General features: G+C 43.5%; 1 protein-coding gene across 1 annotated transcript in view; it reads left to right on the forward strand.

The window, feature by feature from the left end:
• PPP1R12B (protein phosphatase 1 regulatory subunit 12B) overlaps nt 1-22488 on the forward strand; it is a 124331-nt gene that overhangs the window by 29145 nt on the left and 72698 nt on the right. Inside the window, 8 exon segments of the mRNA XM_040616460.1 lie at nt 1780-1910; nt 3960-4078; nt 7360-7519; nt 9963-10107; nt 11724-11798; nt 14337-14416; nt 14972-15117; nt 19396-19505. Of these exon segments, the coding sequence (XP_040472394.1) occupies nt 1780-1910; nt 3960-4078; nt 7360-7519; nt 9963-10107; nt 11724-11798; nt 14337-14416; nt 14972-15117; nt 19396-19505 (966 nt within the window).

A 22488-nucleotide genomic window follows, 5' to 3' on the forward strand; every position in this document is an offset into this window, starting at 1 on the left:
GGAGAGTGCTGATGTGCTGAGCAGGGTGATGGAGCCAACCCGGGGCAGTCTCATCCATTTCTGGGTTTGGAGCAGTCCCTGAAGTGAACTATTGCTAGAATTATGCTTGTACTTTTCTGGCAAAGGTTAAGGCAAACCAGGCTAAAAGAAGGGCAGGAAACGTGCTAAAACTGCAGCGTGGGCTCAGTCAGGACTTGGGTGCTTGAGTCTGCTCCTGGGGCGACCTTTCCTAGTGCCATAGGCGTACCCTGTGTCCTCTCGTGTTTGCCAAGTAACTCTGCTAGGAGTTAAGTTTTCTGGAGGAGGCTTCCTTAGAGATTTAGAGGCTAGTCTTTTGCATGACTGCTTGTCAGTGAAGCAAATGTAGGAGTAACTGGTGTTTGCAGGGTGAAAGCCTAGTTTAGGGTTTGCAGTTGCAGGAGAAATAGCAAGAGCTGGATATCCTGGTGTAGGACATGTCTCTCCTTTGAAATAAGCTGTGCAGCATAGATGAGCGTGTTAGATACTGTAGGATTGTCTCTTTTTAGTGGGGGTGTTGGGTAGAGAAAATTTCCTTGTTTTCATTACTTGCCAGGATAGGAACGGATAGTCAGTGTCGCTCGTTTTAGAGGAACGATCATCTGGAAGTCATCTGACTGCCGTAACTGATAGATGTGCCCACATCAAGCTATGCAGAACGACTGAGTGCTGAGATTTTGGAGCCATTTCAACCAAGCTGATTCCCCCTCTAGTAATGAGGAACTCTGTTTCTCCCTGTAGCTGGACACGCAGTAAAAGACAGTCCTTTCACCTCCTGGTCATGCTTGGTGCCTCTCAGCTGAGGCACATGCATTTGGACGTATGTATTAAATTGCCAGCTCATCCTTAAATAGCAGCCTCCAGTGAGCTGTAAATGCAACGCAGAACGTGCTGTAGCCAGGAATGTGAGGAAGGAGGAATTCCACCCAACAGAACTGCTGAGACTTGAAAATCTAGCTAGGTTTTCTTCTGGCAACTTCAAAGCTAGCAGGTCTCTGTAAATGCAGGCTCTAGAATTAATACAGCAGCTAATAAAGGGTTGTCATGCTCTTCAATAGCTCACAGGGTCTGTGGAGCTAACAGGGAAAGTTGCGCTTGGTTATACTCAGGAAAATTAATAGATACTGCTGAATAAAGAAGTTATTAACATCTCTAAAATTCTACCCTTGGTATGGTCACATCTTCTGTAAAGGGCAACAGCCAGTACACAGGCGGTCTGCTTTAGTCAGGCTTCCTGAGCTCGTGTTCTCCCTGCTCATCCCTACCACTAGCGTTATCTCATTTCATTCATTGTTATGATGTTATTTCATTGACATTTTGAGGGAAGCAACATAATCTAAATAAATACATAGCTTGTCTGGCTTAGAGGAATTTGATGCCATACCTAAAACTAATACAGCTATATCATTTTACCGTGCGTCCTCGCTCCAGGGAGAAAAGTGTGGGAGAGAGGAAGGAGACAGATCAATTGGTGAGAAGTAAAGTTTGAATAAATTTAGAGGCTGTCCACCTGGGGACTCTGAATTACAATTAATTTTTGAAAGTTCTGAAATTATTTTAGTTCATAAATTCATGCTACCTTAAATTTTAAGGTGTGCTAGCTCACAGAGTAGGAAATTCAGCCCAGGAATTACCTGCTGACAGTATACTGCAAATGGAGGTTGTACGCTTGATGTAACACCGATACTTGCTTGATTTTTTCCTTCTTTTTCTCTTCAATCCTTCCCTCCCCTGGATGTAACCCCTCCTCTTCTCCCTCAGGCCTGTATAGATGAGAACCTGGACATGGTGAAGTTCCTTGTAGAGAATGGAGCCAATGTGAACCAGCAAGATAACGAGGGCTGGACCCCTCTTCACGCGGTGGCATCGTGTGGCTATCTGAACATAGCAGAGTGAGTGAGTTTCAGGCTGTTCTGGGTATTTATAACACTTTCGATGTCTTCAGAGCAGGAACCCAGGCGATTGGTGCTGTGAGACTTACACAACATCTTGAGAAGCAATGCCGAAAATAGATGCATTTCTCCTGTTACTGAATTCTTAATTCGTGAGGATTAAGGTGGAGCCTGCAACTGGGTTGCCTTTTGCCGATCCTATTACAGTGACTTATGATTCGTTAGATACTTGGCTAAAATGCCGAGCAAAAGGGAAACCCGACAGCCGCGGGGCAGGCACACCGACACAGAGACGTGTAACGAAGCATGGCGCTGCCGTCTTCGCTGTGCGCTTCCGACAGCAGGGAGCCCCTGTAGAATTTTAAGTGTTACCGAAGAGCGATTTGGGATTTTATTCCTCCAACCAAAAAGAATTCTGTCTCTCTACAAGATGTGTGTTAGTGCAGTTACATCCATATAGCCGTTCTGGTGTAAACCCCAAACAGGAGGTGTATGGAGCAGTTCAAAGGGGGACTGCACCAGTGCTCGCCCTTGTGCTGAGGCTTTGCAAAGCAACTGCCTTTTCTGGCTGTGGACAGCCCTGTGTCAGCAGTACTGCAGCTGTGTGGAGGCTTGAGCGAGAGAAATGCAATGGTCTGGGCTCCGCAGTCACCAGCAGCATTGTTTCTTTTTCCTCAAATGCAGATCTTCTGTTTCTGTTTCTTGCATACTGTCTGACAAAAGATAATTAGGCAGAAGTAACTGCTTGTTACTTAACCCACTTACAACTGGAGCATTTTCTTTTTTTTTTTTTTTGTTTTGTTTACCACACAAGATACTGGGCTCAGTTTGGGCACAACCAGGTGAAATCCTGTGGCCTGCCAAAAGAGGTTAGGTAGCCTAGTGACTACAAACATAAAATACATATGAAAGAAAAGACAGTGAATATAGCAGAGTTGTGTCCAGTAGATGTTCAAAGCAAAGCAGTAACCTGCTATAAGTGACTCGCAACAAAGACTTGACTCTTCTTGGCACAGTTTCTGATTCCAGGGTTTGAAATAACATTCTGCACCTGATCTGAGCGTTCGTTATGTTCACAAAGGACTAATAGTCTGTCCCAGAGAAGATACTGATACCAGACTACTTGTGCACCGACAGATTGCTCTGAGAGTTTGAGAGTTGCTCAGATACAGGACCTGGAGTGCCAGAATAACTGGAACCAAACAATAGGCAAACATAAATGGTAGTTTCCCAACTGAAATAATTTTTCTGAGAACAAGGCTGTGTTATAGGTTAGAAGAATAATGGGAAAAAATAGTATTTCTCCAGATAGTCCTCTACAATATCTTCTAACAAAATCTAAAAAATTTCTGTGGCTTATTTATTTCTGCATGTTGTACTCCTCCTGGAACAGTTCTGAACTCTTTGGACAATCCTTTATCGGTTTGGGTTTCTTTCTTCCCAAATACTAGTTCTTCATATGAAAGATATTATTATTCTTTACTAGTCATACCATGCTTATGTATTCAGTCCACCACAGCTACCAAAAAGTAACCAAAATTTGAATACTGATAACTGTTTCTCAAAGCCGTTGAAAATAAACTTTAAAACTAAGCAGCCTCACCCTCCTAGATCTCTAAAAGAATTCTACTGGTTACATGATGTACAAGCCAAAGAAGACATGGGTTGTTCTTGAATTAATTTTTGGTATTGTTGTAAAAATAAGAATTAAAAAACTGATGATAGCTTGGCTTATCTTTTTTTAATTGTTATTATTTCATTTTTTTAAAAAAAGTATAATCAATTAGATCAGTGCAAGAGCTAGGGGTATTTGCATAAGTACAGAGAAACAAAAGCTATGAGCCAGTGACCAGGGACCTAGCATTTTACAATGAACTTTTTTAGTCTAGCAATTTGGTAAGAATAAGGGACTTATTTGGAATTGCCAAATGAGTAATGATTTTGAATGAGAAAGCCAAATATTTAATTCTGCTACTTGATTTACTGTATAAGTTGCACTGAAGCCTGCATGCAAGGTCTAACATGTTGGTATGGGTCTCGTTCCCGTAGGTACTTAATTAGTCATGGAGCTAACGTGGCTGCTGTGAACAGTGAAGGTGAAGTCCCATCTGACATCGCGGAGGAAGCAGCCATGAAGGACCTGCTTCTGGAACAAGTAAAGAAACAAGGTAAATCAGTAGTGGGGTTGAGCACGTGAGACTTAGACCACTCAGACTCTCTATAAGAAAATTCCGTGGGCTTACTGTGTATGGGTGAAGAGATCTGAAATCTGGCCGAGGAAGCAGCAGGCAAGTATTCCACCAGCCCAGGCTGCTCCCAGCCCCGTCCAGCCTGGCCTTGAACTTCCAGGGATGGGGCACCCACAGCTGCTCTGGGCAGCCCGTGCCAGCGCCTCGCCACCCTCAGTGAAAAATTTATTTATAATATCTAATCTAAATGTGCCCTCTTCAAACTGAAAGCCGTTCCTCCTTGTCCTGTCAACATGTCCTTGTACAAAGTCTCTCTCCAGCTTTCTTGTCAGCCTCTTTAGCTACTGGAAGGCTGCTACAAAGTCTCCTTGGAGCCTTTTCCAGGCTGAACAATCCCAACTCTCACAGCTTGTCTTCATGGGAGAAGTGCTCCAGCCCCCTGATCATCGTCATGGCCTCCTCTGGACTCGCTCCAACAGGTCCATGTCCTTCTTCTGTTGAGGGCCTCAGAGGTGGATGCCATACTGCAGGTGGGGTCTCACAAGAATGGAGCAGAGGGCAAGAATCCCCTCCCTCAGCCTGCTGGCCATGCTTCTTGTAACGCAGCCCGGGATACGGTTGGCTTTCTGGACTGCAAGCGCACAGTCAGGTCACATTGAGCTTCTCATCCACCAGCACCCCCGAGTCCTTCTCTGCAGGGCTGCTCTCAGCCCGTTAATCCATTCCCTGCCCAACCTGTATCAGTACTTAGGATTGCCCCCACCCATGCGCGGGACATTGCACTTGGTCTTGTTGAACTCCATGAGGTTTGCACAAGCCAACCTCTCAGGCCTGTCAAGGTTGCTCTGGATGGCATCCCTCCCCTCCAGCGTGTCGATAGCACCACACAGCTTGGTGTTGTCAGCAGACTTGCTGAGAGTGCTCTCAATCCTGCTGTCCATGTGGCCGACAAAGCTGTTAAACAAAGCGGTCCCAATACCAGCCCCTGAGGAACCATTTATCACTGGTCTTCACTTGGACATCAAGTCACTGACTCTTTGAGTGTGACTATCCAGCAAATTCCTTATCCACTGAGTGGTCCACCCATCAGATCCATGCCTCTCTAGTTTACAGACAAGGATGTCATGTGGGACAGTGCCAGAAGCTTTGCACAAGTCCAGGTCGATGACATCAGTTGCTCTTCCTGCATCCACCAACGCCGTAACCCCGTCACAGAAAGCCACCAGATTTTTCAGGTCTGATTTTCCCTTAGTGAAGCCACGTTGGCTGTCACCGATCACCTCTTTGTTTTTCATGTGCCTTAGCGTAGTTTTCAGGAGGATCTACTCCATATTCCTGCTGGGCACAGAGGTGGGACTGACTGGTAGTTCCCCGGGTCTTCTTTTTTCCCTTTTTAAAAATGGGGATTACATTTCCCCTTTTCTGGTTAGTGGGATCTTCACCGGACTGCCACGTGTTCTTAAATATGATCAGTAGTGGCTTAGCCACCTTATCTGCCAGTTCCCTTAGGACCCGCAGATGCGTCTCGTCAGGTCCCATGGACTTGTGCACCTTCAGATTCCTTGGATGGTCTTGAACCTGACCGTGGTAATAACATGGCTCAAGCCTTGCAGGACATTAAGGCAGTAATTCTGCCTCAGCTGCAGATATTTTGCCTGACACTTCTTTGGATTCTGCTTGGCTTTTTCATTGATTCACCACATTAGCGGCATCCTGCTAAGATGCCCTGAAACAACCATCTGTCTCCACCGAGAAGCTTCCCGTTGACACAGTTTAAAAGGATCGTAACTGCTGGAGTGAACTGCTGGTATGAACTTTAAATAAGCGTCCATCCAGCCCTGTAGCCTGTCTTCAATGGTAGCTATAAGTAGATGCCTTCTGCGAACTGTAGCAACAGGACACGTGTGTACGATTCCCCTCCCAAACGTTTTCCCAGCTCCAGTTGCTGTGCTTCAAGGAATTCCTGAGCCAGATGGGCTTTCTGTGTACTCATGAATCCCCCGTGGCTTTCTGTTTCATGAACTTGTGCAGTCCTTTTTGGGAACTCCTGGCGTGTATAGCATTATGTTTAATAACTGCAAATTTGTCTAATTTGTTCTGAAGGCAGTTGTATTTCAAACCTTTGCAACGTCCTGCAATAGTGAGTTTCAGAATTCTGACTGAGTTGATAAATGTTTTCTTTTGTTCTGTTTTAAACTTAATTGCCCATAATTTAGTTGGAAATCATTTCATACTTATTCTGAAATACCTAATCCATAGGGGTCAGTTGCTCTTCACCACCTTTCTTGATTTTTGAGATTTGTCATCTTACCCTTCATATTTTTTCCTGAGTCAGCGAGCTCTAGTCTGGTTAGTCTTACCTGGAGTTGTATTGTACTTCTGATTGATATATTGTCCTTACATGACCTCGTTATCATAAAAAGTCCACTTATGAAAAAACTGACGCAGCCCACCAGCCAGAGCCACCCAGCCTCTCCACATCATAGCAGTTGTTTCCTAGGATGGGAAACTCATCCCTCTTGTTATCAGAAACCCCCATAGTCCGTATCTCTGTCATATCAGATGTGTGTATTGATGAACTTACTTCACTTGACTTCATCTAAAGCAGATCTCGTAAGCCATCAGAGTAGATTTTTTTTTTTGGCCTTCTAGCCCCAAAGTGATTTAGAACTGTGTTTTGTCAGAATCTGGTGGTTTGCTGCTCAGCGAAAATTAAAGATTTCTTTCAGCAAGGCTGGCAGGAGTGGCGGCGGTGCAGTACAGATCTGTGTATCTGTAGCTTGCAGGTTGTGCTGAATTTTGAGTGAGCATACAGCTGGGGTCATGCTGCTCTTGCAGGAGATGTCTTAGGATCATCTCTTCACATCTTCACTGTAGATTATATCACTATAGTTTAATACAGTTTGTTAAGCTGCTTTTCATTTTTTATTTCAGTCTAGGACACTGCATCTTCAGAACGCAGTCCTTCCACCCATAGTTTGCAGTTGAGCCTAGTAGTTAGTTTGGCTGGTTTGCAACCAGTGGCTCAACTTTCAGATTTTTGAAGTCAGACAGCTTTTGAAGTCTCTGTCAGTGATGCAAGAGTTCTCCCAGCTTCTAGAAGATGCTTCTGCTGGTACTTTTATTTTTGTGTGTGTGTGAGTGTGGAATATTACAAATAGTTTACTAGTACTGTATAGCAAATGGAACATAGGGTAGGTTTAACAAGTACATGAGATCTTTTACTTGATAATCTCTTCTTCTGTGCTTCACCCTCTTAGGTGTAGACCTCGACCTGGCAAGAAAAGAAGAGGAGCAGCAAATGCTACAGGATGCCCGACAGTGGCTGAACAGTGGGAGAATTGAAGATACAAAGCAGCCTCGAACAGGTGCCACGGCTCTTCATGTTGCTGCAGCAAAGGGCTATTCTGAAGTCATGAGGTAGGAGCTCCTTTCCAGGGCTGATGCGTTGAATTAAGGCTGATTTTCATAAGGAACATGTCTAGCTTTATAGTTTAGAGAAATCTGTTTCATACTGAGATTTTCAGGCTGCTGTTTCTCAAGAGGCTTTGTAGATTTATGTGCCCAGCCATAGTGGTTCACCTAGAAATACATAGGGACTGGAAGATTCCCTTTCATACTTCTAGGCCTCTAAAGTGTTGTTAGGTTTTCAAAGAGTGAGACATAAATGAGAAGGTTCAATTTTCACTATTGGAGTAATAGATTTAGGAGTAGGAAGTTAAACAGTATTAGGAGATAAAAGTATAATTTCAGCCTACAAAGCGCCAATACATGCTGCATGACAATCACAAACACCCCAACACTTTACACGACCATTCTAGTGGAAAAACAGTGTCCACCCCTATCTCACTGTGCCCTGCTCCTTAATGCTACTGCTGCAGCAGCCACCAGCCGTGACAGAGGGATTCCTGTAAGTAACAGTTCTGCATCTACTGGTCTGGCACTGACAAGCTTATTATGAACGTAAACTTGCCAGATGTAGTGTTTCCTGGCAATAAAGCATTTAATTTTTTTACTAGTAAGGTCAAATCAGGGTTTCCAACAGTAAAGCTTTTTTCTCTATTCTTTATGTATAGGTGGAGCTGCCCTTGAACATCAGCAAGGTTCCTTTATCGCCCACATTAAAATCCTTCCTGAAAGTGTTCATCTATCATGATCCTTAATTTCATATCATAGTTTTGTGTGGCATGACTTGTCGTGTAAGAGCTGTTACCTATCAAGCTCTATTTTGCTGTTCTCCATGTTCCCTATTTGTATTCATTCATTAGAACTTATAATTGAGTTATAAGCTGTCTGTGCTTGTACCGTGCCCAAGAACAGTAATCTAACACAGCTTATGTGGATAGAAATGTAATATCCTCTGAATTTGAGGTGTTGGTCCTGTGGACTTTCAGCGGAGTGTTGTGTATCAACAGCCCTCAGTGAAGGCTGCGTTCACTGTTTGCAGGGTGACTTGGTTCTGGACAGCTACTCCTTGGCATTGATTGTTGTAATGATAAACAGATCTCATGGAAAGCTGACATTGTTTCAATCTTGTGTATTTTATGGCCACCCTGTAAGTTCAAATACAAAGCTTCAGTGACTTTAAACCAAAGGGGCTGGAAGCCAGGAGCTAGCTAACTCTCAAATGAGATGTGGAATTTGTCTGTGACCTTGAGTCTTTTAGCAGCTATGTTCCTTCCTTTTGCCATCTGGAAAATCAACATAAAGTCAGCACCTAATTTAAAATTTCTTTCACAGAGAAGCACACTGCTGCAATAGTATGACTGTGCTTTATTTAGCACAGTACCGTGTTGGTGTAAAGCTGCAGAAGTTTCAAAACCGTTGGTGCCGTTCGAGGGTTGTGCGTGATTTCCCTTGTGCTGCAGGAGGGTGGTTCTGGGTGGTGGAATTTCCCATGATGGAAATTTTCAGTAGTAGTTTTACTGGACTCACAGAATTCCGCTGGGATCTTCTTCAATATTTAAACACCTTGGATAATAGTCAGTTTTGTTACATGAGCCGCCCAGTACTTTCATCTGATCACTGGTGTGCCAGTGTGCATATGTCTCTGAAGCTTCAGGTGACAACTGACTCTCTTCTGTTTGTTTTGGTTTTAAATATTGAAGCTCCAGATGCTACTACGAAACGCTAGCGCTCGGGTCTGGTTGAGAAGGTGGTGGGTGGAAGGTGCACAGCAGTAAATGTAGTGCAAGGGTCTTCCTAAGCAGGTTCGCTTGGGTAAGATTTACTTTAACTGTGCAAGGACTAGTTTGCAAAAATGCTTTTTTGGTTGCTTAACCCAAATGCGGGTTGCTTAACTTACAAATTTCACATCTGTCAATCACAGTAACGTTGTTGCTTGTTACCTGGCAGCCCTACTGGCATCATCTCCTTCTGGACGGTTCCTACAGGGTGGCTTTGTTCTCTGGTAGAACCAAGACTCTGGCCCCAGTTACCAAATGTCTCCCCATGCCAGGTGCTGCGCTTGGCTCCTTGTTAGGAGGTGACAGTCTGCAGGGACACCTTGTTTGCTCAGTGCCTGAGTGAGTCTGCTGGGTTTCATGCATTGGCGTTCAGACTGGGCCACCGATGCCAGGTTGGAAATGAAGGTGTTCTCCCAGTTTAGAGCAGGCTGAAAGGGACCTTGACCAGTTAGACGCATTCCAGCAGGTTTTACAGTGAAGTCACTTCTCATTTACTGCCCTATTCTGTTACAGCTGCAAGCACGTTGAGTGGGGTCTTGCTTGGGTGAATAAACAAGTTAAGGAACCACTAGCTTATTGTGAACCGTACTGCCTACTCCGTGGCTCACAGTGTGAACTCTTCCGTGTCGAGAAGTCCTTCTGGAGTGGGCAGAAATCAATATTGCTTCTTTCCTCAGGCTTTTGATCCAGGCTGGGTTTAATTTGAACGTCCAGGACAATGACGGCTGGACTCCACTCCATGCTGCTGCACACTGGGGAGTGAAGGAGGCTTGCTCCATCCTGGCTGAGGCACTGTGCGATATGGACGTCAGGAACAAGCTGGTTAGTACACACAGATGCATAAGTGCACAACTTATGCAATGTATTTTATAGCCAGATGAATATCAGCTTTATTGCCTGCCACTTGATCCAACGCCATGACAAAGTTGCACGGTGAGCAGCTCTCCTGGCACGTGCACTGGAGCATTTAAAATCATCAGAAAATAAAGAATCTTGACTTGAAGGAAGGCAGAAAAGGTTTTTCTGGAAAAGATCAGTGGTTAAATTTTAGGACAAAGATTGTAAGGAAGGACAGAGGCTACTGTGTTTTCCTGTTTTAGTGTAATCCTGACGAATTAACAACAAAATAAACAGTCTTGGAGTGCAAAATAATATGCTGTTATTAAGGTGTAGGGCACTGAGAACTAGCAAACCCTTGAGAAACCGGCAGCTTTAAACCTTCCTGTTCTACTACATTGGTTATAAAAAGGGAAATAAAAAAATTGACTCAAGATTTGTGAGAAATGACTAAGAAAAATAGGATGGAAGGACAAAAAAGAAAAGGAGAAAAAAGAAATTCTTCCATCCTAATAGTTGGAAGTTTTTTCTTGAAGACCCCGTGGATTTTCAAGAGCTGCTGGGTGCTTGTTCAGGGTTGTTTCTGCCTTCCCCCCCTCCCTGCTGCGATGTCCAGGCAGCATCTGTGAGACGCTTCCCGCTGGAGCAGCCTCGTGGGCTCTGTCGCACCGCGGCTGCTTCTTGGGAGGAAATTAGGTTGTATGTGCTTGGAACAGCACGGGGGAATGCCAGTGGGCAACATCATTTGATGAGAGAAATGTGGCACTATTTATTTAAGTGCATCTGCCCGTACTGGAAATCAATGTGAAAGAAAGGGCTGAGAAGGAGCTGTTTTAGTGTGGTGAGCTCTTTGGCATCCGAAATACAGGGAATCTTTTCTGTGTTAAGGTGCTTTTCCACAGTGTTCGGAATGTGTGTGGGTTTAGTGTTACACCAGACTTGAAAAGAAACAGGCAGAGTTGTCTTTGCTGCATTACCTGCTCTTCCCAGTCAAGGATTGTTGCCTTGCTAGGTCCCGTGGCCAGGGCAGCCTCTATTTGTTTGATCCCTAGCCGCTGGGTTTCATTATGTGTTGTTAATTAAATGGTTATTACAGCTTTAGTTATGGTGAGAATGTAACTGATTCCTTGTTTTGTGCCACAAAGCAATTCTTCTGGTTTGTTTTATTTTGTAAATGCCCGTGCATGTGGAAATGGCTCCCAGATTTTTTGCCCTGCTGAGGACTGGCAGCCTTTGGTGGGGTTCAAGTACATGATGATACGGTACAACAGGTTGATCCCATTCCTTCTCAGGGCAAGAGTGTCCTTTTTACAGACTTGGAAAGTCAAACCTATCGCTCCTGGCTGTTAGATCTGAGCAGGCGCCGTCAGGGAACTGCACTTCCATGGCTAGGGCTGCTCAGACCGTGGATTGAGTTGTAAAACTACCACCGCTGTCGCATGGCTTTCCCTCCTCTGGAATGAAACAGGGTGTGCTACTCAGCGTTTGGGGGGGAGGACGTGGAGCACGATCCCTGCTGCTCTTCGCTGGTAAATAGTGCTTTTCTGAATGTTGGTGCTGTGCCATATTGGGTATGCCCTTGTCTTCTCTTATCGCATCAGGGCCAGACGCCGTTCGACGTGGCTGATGAGGGACTAGTTGAGCATTTAGAAATGCTGCAGAAGAAACAGACTGTGGTGAGTTTTTGGCAGATCATTTTCCACCTCTCCAATTACCTTTTCACACACGGGTGTTCTCTAAGACATATGGTGTCAACAGACGCAGGAAGCTGAGGCCCAGCTTTTTTTTTTTTTTTCTGTGTTAGTCATTTGGAATCTTTAATTACAACAATGTTTTTAATAGCTAGAAATCTAGAAAACTGGATGACTTCACCGAGAAGGTCAGTAGTGTGCTGACTTGCAGATTTATGTGAACTGGTAAGGAATGTATAGTTCATCTTTGGAATGATCATTCTGCAGTTGCTTTTGTTAGCTGGCAAGCTTTCTAGCATCAAACTGCTCTTTTCTTAATGAATGATTACCCAAGTCAACTCTGTGTTGCATCTAAGGAAATACGCTGTCAGTGTTGAGAAAGAGGTCTGTTACCATGTCTGCCTTTCTTACAATAGGGAGACTTCTGATTGAGTGAGAAGAAATTATAAACTTCAGGGAATTGTGGATCAAAAAATTGGTGATTTCAAAACCATATTAAGTTGCAATTTCATAGTGCAATGGAGATATTGGAAGGGATTATAAGGAGACAGTTGGCATAAAAAAGGAGGACAAGAATATATCTTGATCAAAGTAAAGCCAGTTGTCAAGTCAGAAAGTTGGTTTTGGATTGCATTTTTTCCTATTTCATCTGGTCTACTAAAAAAAAACCCACAAAAAAAAAACAAAAAAAAAACAAAAAAAAACCAAAACAAAAAAAAAAAAAACAAAAACCAAAAACAACAACAAAAAAAACCCAAAAACCAAACCCAAAAAACAAACACCACGACCCCAAACCAACTTCTTTAAAAAAAATAAAAATCAGTATAATTTAAAACATTGGATTCAGAAACAGACATAATGAGAACACTGCTGATAAAACCCAGTAAAGTATTTTGAGGAACTGACAATGTGGGTGGTAGAACTCAAGCTCTGATCATAACACAGCTGCTCTTGTCCTTAAATAGCATCCTTAACATTCGCAGAAACTTTTTAAAAATTAATCAGCTTCTCCCTAAATGAGGTGTTGATAAATACTATCTGTGGTTGTATTCTGCATTTCCTCCTGTCTCACTACACCAGGATGCTGCAGATCACTGCACTCCTCGGAAGAAAAGAAAAAGCAAAACAATGAGAAGAATTTTTGGGGATGGGTGCTAACCCATTTTTAGGCCTGCTTCACAGGGGCTGGCAACCCCCTTGTTCTCTATATAGCAGCACTGCATAAAGGCCTTTTCCGTGTGTTAAATTAGTGTAGCGAGCTATAGTAGAACTGGGAAGAAGAGAAGAATCCAGATTTTATCACACTTCTTTTTATTGGATATGATTTTTTAATGGAAAGGCCATTTCATCATGTGTGTTTATCATATGCTATTTTTGTCACTTAAAATAGAAAACTTACATTTGCTAAGAATAAAGTAGGCAGTTCTACAGCATTTCTCCAAGTACATTATTTTGCTTTCAAAATGGCTCTCAAATCAGAGGTGGTTTTTTTCTTAAATCTAAAGCTTGTAGCGGAACAATATGCCATCCTTGCTAAAAGATTTGCTGCGGTTATTGGAGAGGATGTTGTTTGCTGGAAGCAACTCATTTGATTTGGGCGTGGATGTTTTTCCCAGTCTCTGAATTACCTGTGAATGGAGCAGGCTGTTTCCTGCACTTCCCAGCTGTGCTCCAGCAGTTTGTTCGGATTAACAACAGGCTGTACCCCAATTTTTGGCTCTTTGCTGGACTCTGTAGCATTTCCCACGTTCAGAATTTGCAGAGCTTTGGCTTCTTGTGCCTGGTGTTGTCTCCTACCAAAAGGGAAGGAATAACAAGGCTAGACATGACACAAACGTGAGCCTCTGATTGCATCCCTTTTTCTATGTCAGCTGTCCCTGTGCTTCTGGAAGGTGCTGAAATGGTTTTTTCATTACTGTTTTGTCCATCGCTGGTGACAGAATTAGTATTGCTTCTTCTGGGCAGAATCTGTCAGTTGCCATGGTGATCACAGGTGTTCTTGTGCGATGGCTTAATGCTGCCATTTGAGGGACGTAGGAGGTGACCCGTCCTGGTAGGAGATCCATTGGTCACCTCTATGGGGCACACCTGGATGCCTGCCTCTGAGAACCAGTACATAATAGCTACAAAGGCAGCAAAGTTTTAACTGAATCTAGCCTGATTTCAGGGGTGTACAACCACCTGCGGAGAGACCTCCAGCGCCGTGCCTGCGCGTGCCGCTGCAGGGCAGTACGGTGGCGTCAAGCTGTGATGCTGGGTCTTGGCGGGGGCTGCTGCAAACTTCCCCGAAGGTTTTATTAAACTGCAGCTTGAGTCTTAAGGACATGCTGGGTGTGTGGCTGTACCCTTATAGAGCTCCAGTCCAAGGCATCCAGTGCTCTTGGCTCATTAAACAAATCGGCAGTATTTTTCGTCTAATGAGGCTGGGATGACCTTATGCTGCGGTAATTACTGGTTTGTGCTGAGGTGGCTTGTTAAGATGTCTCTTCATTCTCTCTCCCATCTTCATGGACTTCTTGACAGCTGCGAAGTGAGAAGGAGACGAGGAACAAGCTAATCGAAGCGGACATGAACGGCAAGCCTCAGAGCGGACTCTTCACCAAGTACGTCTCTCCCCTCCGTTTTGAAAAGCGGCTGCAGAGAGTGACAGGACACCGGCTTCGTCTGTTAGCAGCCAGCTGGCCTCAGCTGGTTTAAAAAAAAAAAGTTCATTGCTGTTCCTCTTCATTTCATGGTTTCTGTAACATTTGAGATCTCTCAAACACAATTTTAGCTGTTTCTAACATACCTGCTGAGTGGTTGGAAAGGGACTTAGGTCAGTGCTTGGTCCCCCAGCTCCTGCTCAGTGTCAGTTTGACCTTTGGGCTGAGAACTGCACCTCTGCAGCCTCTGTGGCTGCTGGGTCGTGCTGCACTAGGAGAAGGGAGACCGCATGTTTTGGGATCGAGAAATGCTTGCAAATTTAGGAAATGTGAGACTGGTGTTGGAATCCATGGCAAATGGGCAGTGCTGGAAATGCTGGGATGTTGAGTCTGTAGATGGATTTTGTTCATTCGCTTGTTCTATATGTAGCAAATCATGTCTGTGTGTTACTGAGAAGTAGAACTCAGAAATAACTTGCTTGACTGGCAGGCCTTTAAAATTTCTGTATCTTGCAGCAAAGAGAAGATTCTTTATGAGGAAGACACGCTGAAGTCCATGGAAACGGAGGAAGAGAACAAGGACTCTAGCAGTTCTAGTTCTGAAGAAGAGGAAGAAGCTGAAGAAGATGAAGTTTCAGAATCGGATACTGAAAAGGAGTCAGGTAAGACTTACTACTGTCTTGGATTTGATGATTAGCCTAGCAATATTAGGGGACCAGTTTGAGAACTGCTTTTTTCCCTTTTTTTTTTTTTTTTTTTTCCCTTAGCTGTTAAAGACAGCCTGAAAGCCTTACTTCCAGTGTTTATGTATAGAATATGGAGAAAGAATTCTGTAGCTAGTGTACTAAAAAAGCTGATCTAAATGCTGACTCGCAGGTCAACATAAGTTTTCCCAAAAAAAGCTGTGGGTAGTATTTTAATTTCTACTTCCAGCTGACTTGAATTTGAGATAACACATTGTTCACAGGTTATTCTTAAACAGCAGGCTTTTTTTTTTCTTGTTAGCCAATTTCAGGATGAATACTTCAGTTACTGCAAGATGGTAGAAAAGCAATTGAACATGTAGGAAGGTAACAGCCTGTTGTATTTGGATCAGATAAATGAAATTAAGGGCTGAAGCTATTTTGTATAATTATAGAGATGAGGAACTTTTTTTTTCTGACTGCGATGTATAGTGATCTATAATAATTGCAAAACATAGTGGAAAGTAAGGATTAAGTACATTGAGTCACATTAGCCTTTACATTATAGCATATTGCTGGCATCCTACTCCCATTTTCTCCCATAATTTCTATGGCTTCCTTAATTAGTTTAAACAGCATATATGTGCAGCACAAAAAGTTTAAATAAAGATACTGAACTTTACAGTAAGCCAAGACTTACATAATATTTCTGCAGAGATGGATCTTGGACTATGATGTATTTAATGGTTAAGCTACTTTTAACAGCAGCTTACTTGGCCTGTATATACCTGTGTACTAATAAGTAAGTCCTTGCAAAGAAGTGTAGTTTAAAGTTTTGTTCTGCTTCGTCTGCCAGTAAAATTGTCACCTGTGTTCTAATTGTATCAATTACAACATTTATCACAGTATGAGAGGTGTTGAAAATCCTGGCTGGCCTTTGTAGAGCTGGTAGTTACAAAAGCTCTTTGGGTATGACAGTAACAGGGTGAAATAATCTTTTGGCTTTTAAATCAAGCAGATGTAGAGGAGTCGTCAGTGGTAGAAAAGTCATGCAGAAGAAGTCACATTTCTTTGCTCCGTAAGTCAGGGTTTAAGTAGAGAGCAGCCCGGTGTAGCTGTGTGCCAGTCCTCGCAAACGTGGTAGGAGCTAGACGCAAATGCCCCTAAGTACTGCACGCAGCACTAGATCTGGTGTAAAGCCAGAGCAGGTATTTCTACCGAGTTAATTCACTGAGCAAAGGCCATTATAATAATCTATTTCAAACCACTAAAGCTAAAACAAATTGAAGACAGAAAGCATTCAAGTAACGATTAAGCATCGGGCTTCAGGCTTTGTTACCTGGGCTCTCCCCTCCTGGAGAGCTTATTGTTCCTTTGAGAAACTTCAGTCAGAACTGAGACCCCCACCTTGTAAACTTCTCAAATCTCTAGTGAAATGAACGTGAACTGGCCCAGCTTGGATGTAGGCATAGCTGTCAGTTCTTGCCTCTGTGAATGGGGTGCACATTTCTGGTATTCTTTTCAAAACAAGATTCAGGAGATAACAGCATCAGCCCACATGTTATAGGAGGACTCCAAAGATAAGTAGGGATGAAAAGAGCTTTTCATAGAAAATTATAAATGTCACAGTATTATTAGTTTCCAAGACAGTCTTAAGAACAAATATGTTTTATTATCTGCTAGACATTTGAATTGGTTGGATGGATACAACAGGCATGTTTTTGAAAAACATGGAAATGTTTTCCTTATTCCTCTTCATTTTCTTCTGAGATTGAATATTCACATAGCTTTGTAATTCTGAGCAGTGCTGGACAAATAGAAGACGACTGTTCTCAAGTGTTCAAAGTCCAGATGAAGGGAAAAAAGAAAAAAAAAGCCCAAATATTGTTATCAGTGATCTTTTGAAACCAAAAAATTTTAACTCCTTTGGTAACTGAGCATAAGGCAGGACAAAGTAGAAGCTGGCAGTAGGATACAGAAGTTTATTTTGAGGGATGTTTTGAGGGGTCTCAGGTTGCGATACATTTGTTGAATTTGCAGAGACTGTGGGAGGAGAAGAAATTTGAAGAGGTAAGCAGTGACATTGCTGGAGTGCTTCAGAGAGTACCGTGTTTCTTACAGTCTGTAAGAAATGTGTGTTCTTCAAAGGAAGCTAAGTACATTAATGCGGTTTTATTTATCTCGAGGACAGTTAAAAATTTGGCATTGGGTTCTCTATAAACAAGAGAAAGATCAGTATAAAATTCTGTGGTCATTACCTGTGCTGGTAACTATTGTAGTACATAATTATTGTGAATTAAAGTAGGTTAGGGAAGCTTTTAATGGGTTTTTTTCCAGTGGTGGATTTTTTTTTTTTGTGGAACACCCCCACCCCACCCCCAAGAAAAACCCAACAACAAACCCTTAAGAAAAATTATATTTGTGCCAGATTAGAGAACTGAATTTTTAATCTTACCAGGTTTGTTTTGGGGAGAGTGAACTAATCTTCAGTAGTTTCCCGTGATTGGAATTCGTAATGTTCATTGCTGAAATTTTAATAAAATGAAACGTGGGCTCCTCTCCTAAAGGCAGCAGTGCCTGTGGTCATGCAGTCTCGCACGTTGCTGGTACAAGGTACTTTTGCCTGTCCTGCAAGTGACTCCTTTTGGTCACATTGCTCACAGTTAGAGTCCTTTCCAGCCTGTCATTACCGCTTAAGCTTGTGCCCTTGTAATTAGGCTTGACCTTAAAAGCTGACCTCTGGAGTATAAGCTTCCAGAACACGCTACCAGTCGCCGTGTAGCCCAGCCTGCAGAGCCTGCTGGCTGTCGGGTCAGGTCTGCTCTGCCCCCCTGCAAGGCTGAGCGTTCTCCTGCGTTCTGCAGGCTTCACCCTCCAGAAATCAGCAAGTGGCAAGCACGTCATGTGTGGGCTGTATGCTTTTCCGTGGGCTGCTGTGTGCCAGGTCAGGCCTGCAAGAAGTGGGTAGCCTGCCCCTTCCTGAAAGGGCTGTTTGAAAGTGCAAGAAATGAAATACTCTGTTCAGATGACTTCAGTGGCAGTTCTGAGGTAACACAAAGAGAGGGAAAGGTGGCTGAGACTTCAGTATCACTCAACCTTCCTAGGGGAGAGACACTTTATCTCTTTAATTCTGGATCTGTTAGTCCTGTTATTTTTAGATGTTTCTCTTGGCTTGCTCTTTTCTGTTTTCTATGTCCTTTGAATCCTGTTTTCTAGGAGCCAGAACGTTTGTTTCAGAAAAAATGATTTTCATGCTCCAAGGTGCCATCCTCACAGACACTCTATACCAAACTGCTTTTTATGTGTAGTAGTAGATCTTTATTCACTGCACATAAGTCATTTGCCAGTACTGTTTGGGTGCTTACACTTAAAATGACTTTGTTTTTTCAAAAACATGACTGTGTGAGGCACTCATAGCTGTGAGTAGAAAACATGGTTTTGTTGGTGTAGGTACATCGTTTCTCAGGCACGTTGCATGTGGCTGTTTGGTAAATAGCGTGTCTCACAGCCCTGTGCGCTCCTGGCAATTGAACCTGTTGCCTGAGACACAGTTTCTGCTTAGTCTCCCCCGGTAATGCCTGGTGGATTTTCTTATGTCAAGCATGGTGCATAGATACAAAAAAAATTTAATACTGGATGATTGCACTTGTCTAACAAGGGAGCCAGCTGTGAGCTTTGATGGGGCTTGCTTAGCTTGCTTTGAGCCCTGTTAAGGATTTTTGTTGGGTTTCAGTTGTAGTTTCTTGTAGAAAACCAGATTTTGCTGTAGAAGACCAGAAATTCTGTCCACCAGCACAACCAACTGCAGCAGAACTGTGCAGTGAGATCCACCGCCCGGCACAGCGGGGCCGTGGGCTGTGATGCCTGCCCGTGCACTGCAGGAGCAGCATGCTCTGCTCTGCTTCCCCCACGTTTTACAAGGGAAGAACAATCCCTGAGAGGAAGCAAAATTGTGAATAAACAAAGAATCTGTTTGTCTTCCTTAAGGTGCTTTCTGCAAAGATTTTGCTTGCCCGTGAGGATGAAGTTCAAAAGCTTTGCCTGGCAAATGTATCCATCGTGTTCTTCGGGGGGGGGGGAAAGCTTCCTTGCGGAAAGCCCTGGTTAGCCCGGGCACTGGGGGCAGCTTTATGATCTAAGGTTTACTCAGGTCACAGCAACGCAGAACTGGAGTTTAGCATACGCCGTGCTTGTAAAGAAGGGCCTTGGAAGTGCAATACTGAAACGCTTGGTTTCTCTTCTTCTTTCAAATTGTAGAAAGGAAGGAAGAGCCCTTTGCCAACCACTCCAGCCATGACACCAGGCCTAGCATCACCGAGCAAATACCAGCACCCGAGCCCAACTCCTTCACTGCATCTGCCAGAAGAGTAAGTGAATTTGGAATCAATGGGGACTCCAACAGTGCTTGAAAGCAGTGGGTTTTACTGGGAAATTGATGTTCTGGAACCATTTTCCAGAGGAGTTGCACGACCTGAATTTAGGAAAGCGTGATACTATGCAATTTTGATAAAGACACTGTGTTAACAACAGTAGAGGACCGGCATAAAGGAGGATGTTTGTGTGATAAAGTTCCTCTTGAATCTCTTACCCTCCGAAGCAAATTGCACTGTTTGCAGGAGAAACCCTGCTTATCGCAAGTGCTTTGTGTTGCTGTCGGTTCGGAGGTAGCCGACGCCGATCTCTTACCGGTAGGAGATCATCCACCGAAGCTGGTTCCTGCTGATACATCAGCAGGGAATTTGGCATCATCATCTAAAGTGCCTCTGACTTGCCAGACTCAGTCGATTCAGTGGCATGTTGTTAGAGCCCAGTAAGCAGAGAGGGATAAAGTCTGCATCTGACTAGATAGCTAGGCTATGAAAGCTTTTTAAAGGTGAAGCAGAGTTACTGAAATCTTATCTGAATTCTCCAGCTCTCACGTCACTCAGCTAGATGGCACCAGGAGACTCCATTCTGCTGGGGACTGGTATCTTACACTTCTGGTTTCTTTTTGCACCAGAATATGGAGAACAGCTGTACAATACACGCACCTTGCTGAAGTCTGAAGCACCGGGTACCTGTTAGAGGGAAGATATTTCTTGCTTGGTCACAATTTTTTATTTTTGACATGCTACTAGGTCTTAACAACTTGTCCAGATCTAATGCAATAGAGTTCCTCCGGACGTTGTTCAATTCAGGCTGGCTGAGCAGGGGGAGTATTAAAGGTAGAAGGTTACTGGGAAGTGTGAGCTTCAGTTAACCTTTTCCCAGCTGCAGAGTATTGTTCACACTCACTGGAGCTGTTTAACCCAGAACAAGACTGGGTTAGGGGTATAGAAGCGGGCCTGTGTGCAACGCAGTTATTATTTTGACCTCAGTCACTTAAGATTGGCTACTTCACCTTTTCTTACATATTTGATTCTTCTGTAACTCTCTTTGTCAGATTGAGGTTTATATGGAAAAATATGAGTGCTTGTGTTGCCCTCCATTTGTGGAGTTATTAATACGTGTGCTGTTTCTATGTTGTTCAGAAATTACAGGAGGCAGCTTTTACTGTGGATTTGAGCTTTTCTCTGAGGAAAGTGTCAAAACTACATTAAAGTGTTAGAGCTGTGTAGCTCAGTAGACTGGAAGTGCTAGAATTAGTGGAGTACAGATTAGCTCCTTGCATCTGCATTAACATAAGAGCTAAGAAACCTTGCTAAAATATTGCAGTGATAATTTTATCATTGCTGTCTTGAGTCAGTGAGCATGATGGCACAGCTCCCCAGTAGCTTCATTTATTTTGGATAATATCAGATGTTTTCTGTTATATAGAATATGGTATAACAATGCTTATGTTAGCTTTGGTCGAAAGCCTTGTCTACCTCAGTACCCTGTCCTTGACAGCGACCATCAAAAGATACTAGAGAAGACAGAATCTAGCTGGACTTCTCTCCTACCTTCTAGCAATTTGCATTTCAGGGACTTGCTGAACCTGTGGTATTTCTTGTGTTCAGTAGCCCCTGTTGGACTTTTCCTCTCTGAATTTATGCCGTCACTTTTTGAGTGCCCATAATGTTTGGGATCCTGTAATGTCCAGCGGAAAAGGGTTCTTCAGCTGAATTACATATTATACCTATGTTATGTTCAGAATTTCCTGCACCTGTTTCGTTCAGCCTGCCACACACTGGTTTTATTTGCTGCCCCTAGTTCCTTTATGGGAAGGAACAAGGAATAATCGATCCTTATTACCCCTTCTTCTGTGCCACTGAGGGTTTTATGTACCTTGGTCAGATCTCAGCCTTGGGACTCTTGATATACTGAGTAACTCATACAAAAGCGCTCTTGCTCTACTCATCCTTGGTACTTTTCTCTGAATCACTTCCCCTTCTTCTATACTGCTTTTGAGCTGTGCATGGTTATCAAAGATGTGATTGTACCTTGCAGTAACACAGAGTCATGATAGTGTTGTGTTTCATATTCTGTTCCTTTCCAATAATTCCTATTGTTTTGTTTGCTTCATTTCCTCTACGGCGCGGTGTTGAGCCCCTGTCTTTATGGAAGTATCTCTTGCGGTGCCCAGCCTCCATTCTTGAATGGCAGTGGGCATCTTTTTGTAAGACTTGTACAACTTTAGTTACAGTTATCACCTAAGCAGTTGTGTATTTCAGGAATAATATGTGCTTGTCAGAAGTACCTCGTGTAACAAAACCCATGAGGGCTCATTCTGTAGTATGTATAGAACACGCGGTTACCTAACCATAGGAAGGTTTAAGCTGGAGCGGGCTTCTGCAAGCCTCTAGTCCAACCTCTTGCTTGAAGCAGGGCCAGCTTCGAGCCTGTGTCATGTTGCTTTGAACTACCTGAGCTCACCTGAGTATTACCAAGTCTCTGAGGATGGGGATGCCCCACTTTCTTGCTCCTTGGCCCAGTGCAGCATCGTTCCTACCAGGAGGGATGTCTTCCTTCGTGTCAGCTGGGATTTCCCATGTTGGAACTTGTCTGTTCCTCCTTCCACTGTAGATTGTTGAGAAGTCTGGTTCTATATCTCTGTAAATCCCACCCCACAAGTAGTAGAGCAACTAAAGCCTTTCTTTGCCTTCTCTTTTCCATGCTAAAAAAGTTGGGTTTCCTCAGTCTTTCTCTTTGTGTTGTGGGCTCCAACTCCCTGATGATCTTAACGGCTTCTCCTGGACTTTCTCCAGGTTGAGTTGTGTAAGGTTTTGATTTGCAGTGAGTCCCAAAACAGTTCATTACTTTTTTCTGTTTTCTGCCTTTACTGAATAATTCCCCCTTCCTAAACAGGTGCTAATAAAAGCTTCATTGTTCTTTATATTCTTTCTGCAAAGCTGGAGGAGGGCATTGTGTAGGCAAAGGGAGCTGCACAAT

This window comes from Falco naumanni, chromosome 17 (assembly GCF_017639655.2).
Source record: "Falco naumanni isolate bFalNau1 chromosome 17, bFalNau1.pat, whole genome shotgun sequence".
NCBI lineage: Eukaryota > Metazoa > Chordata > Aves > Falconiformes > Falconidae > Falco > Falco naumanni.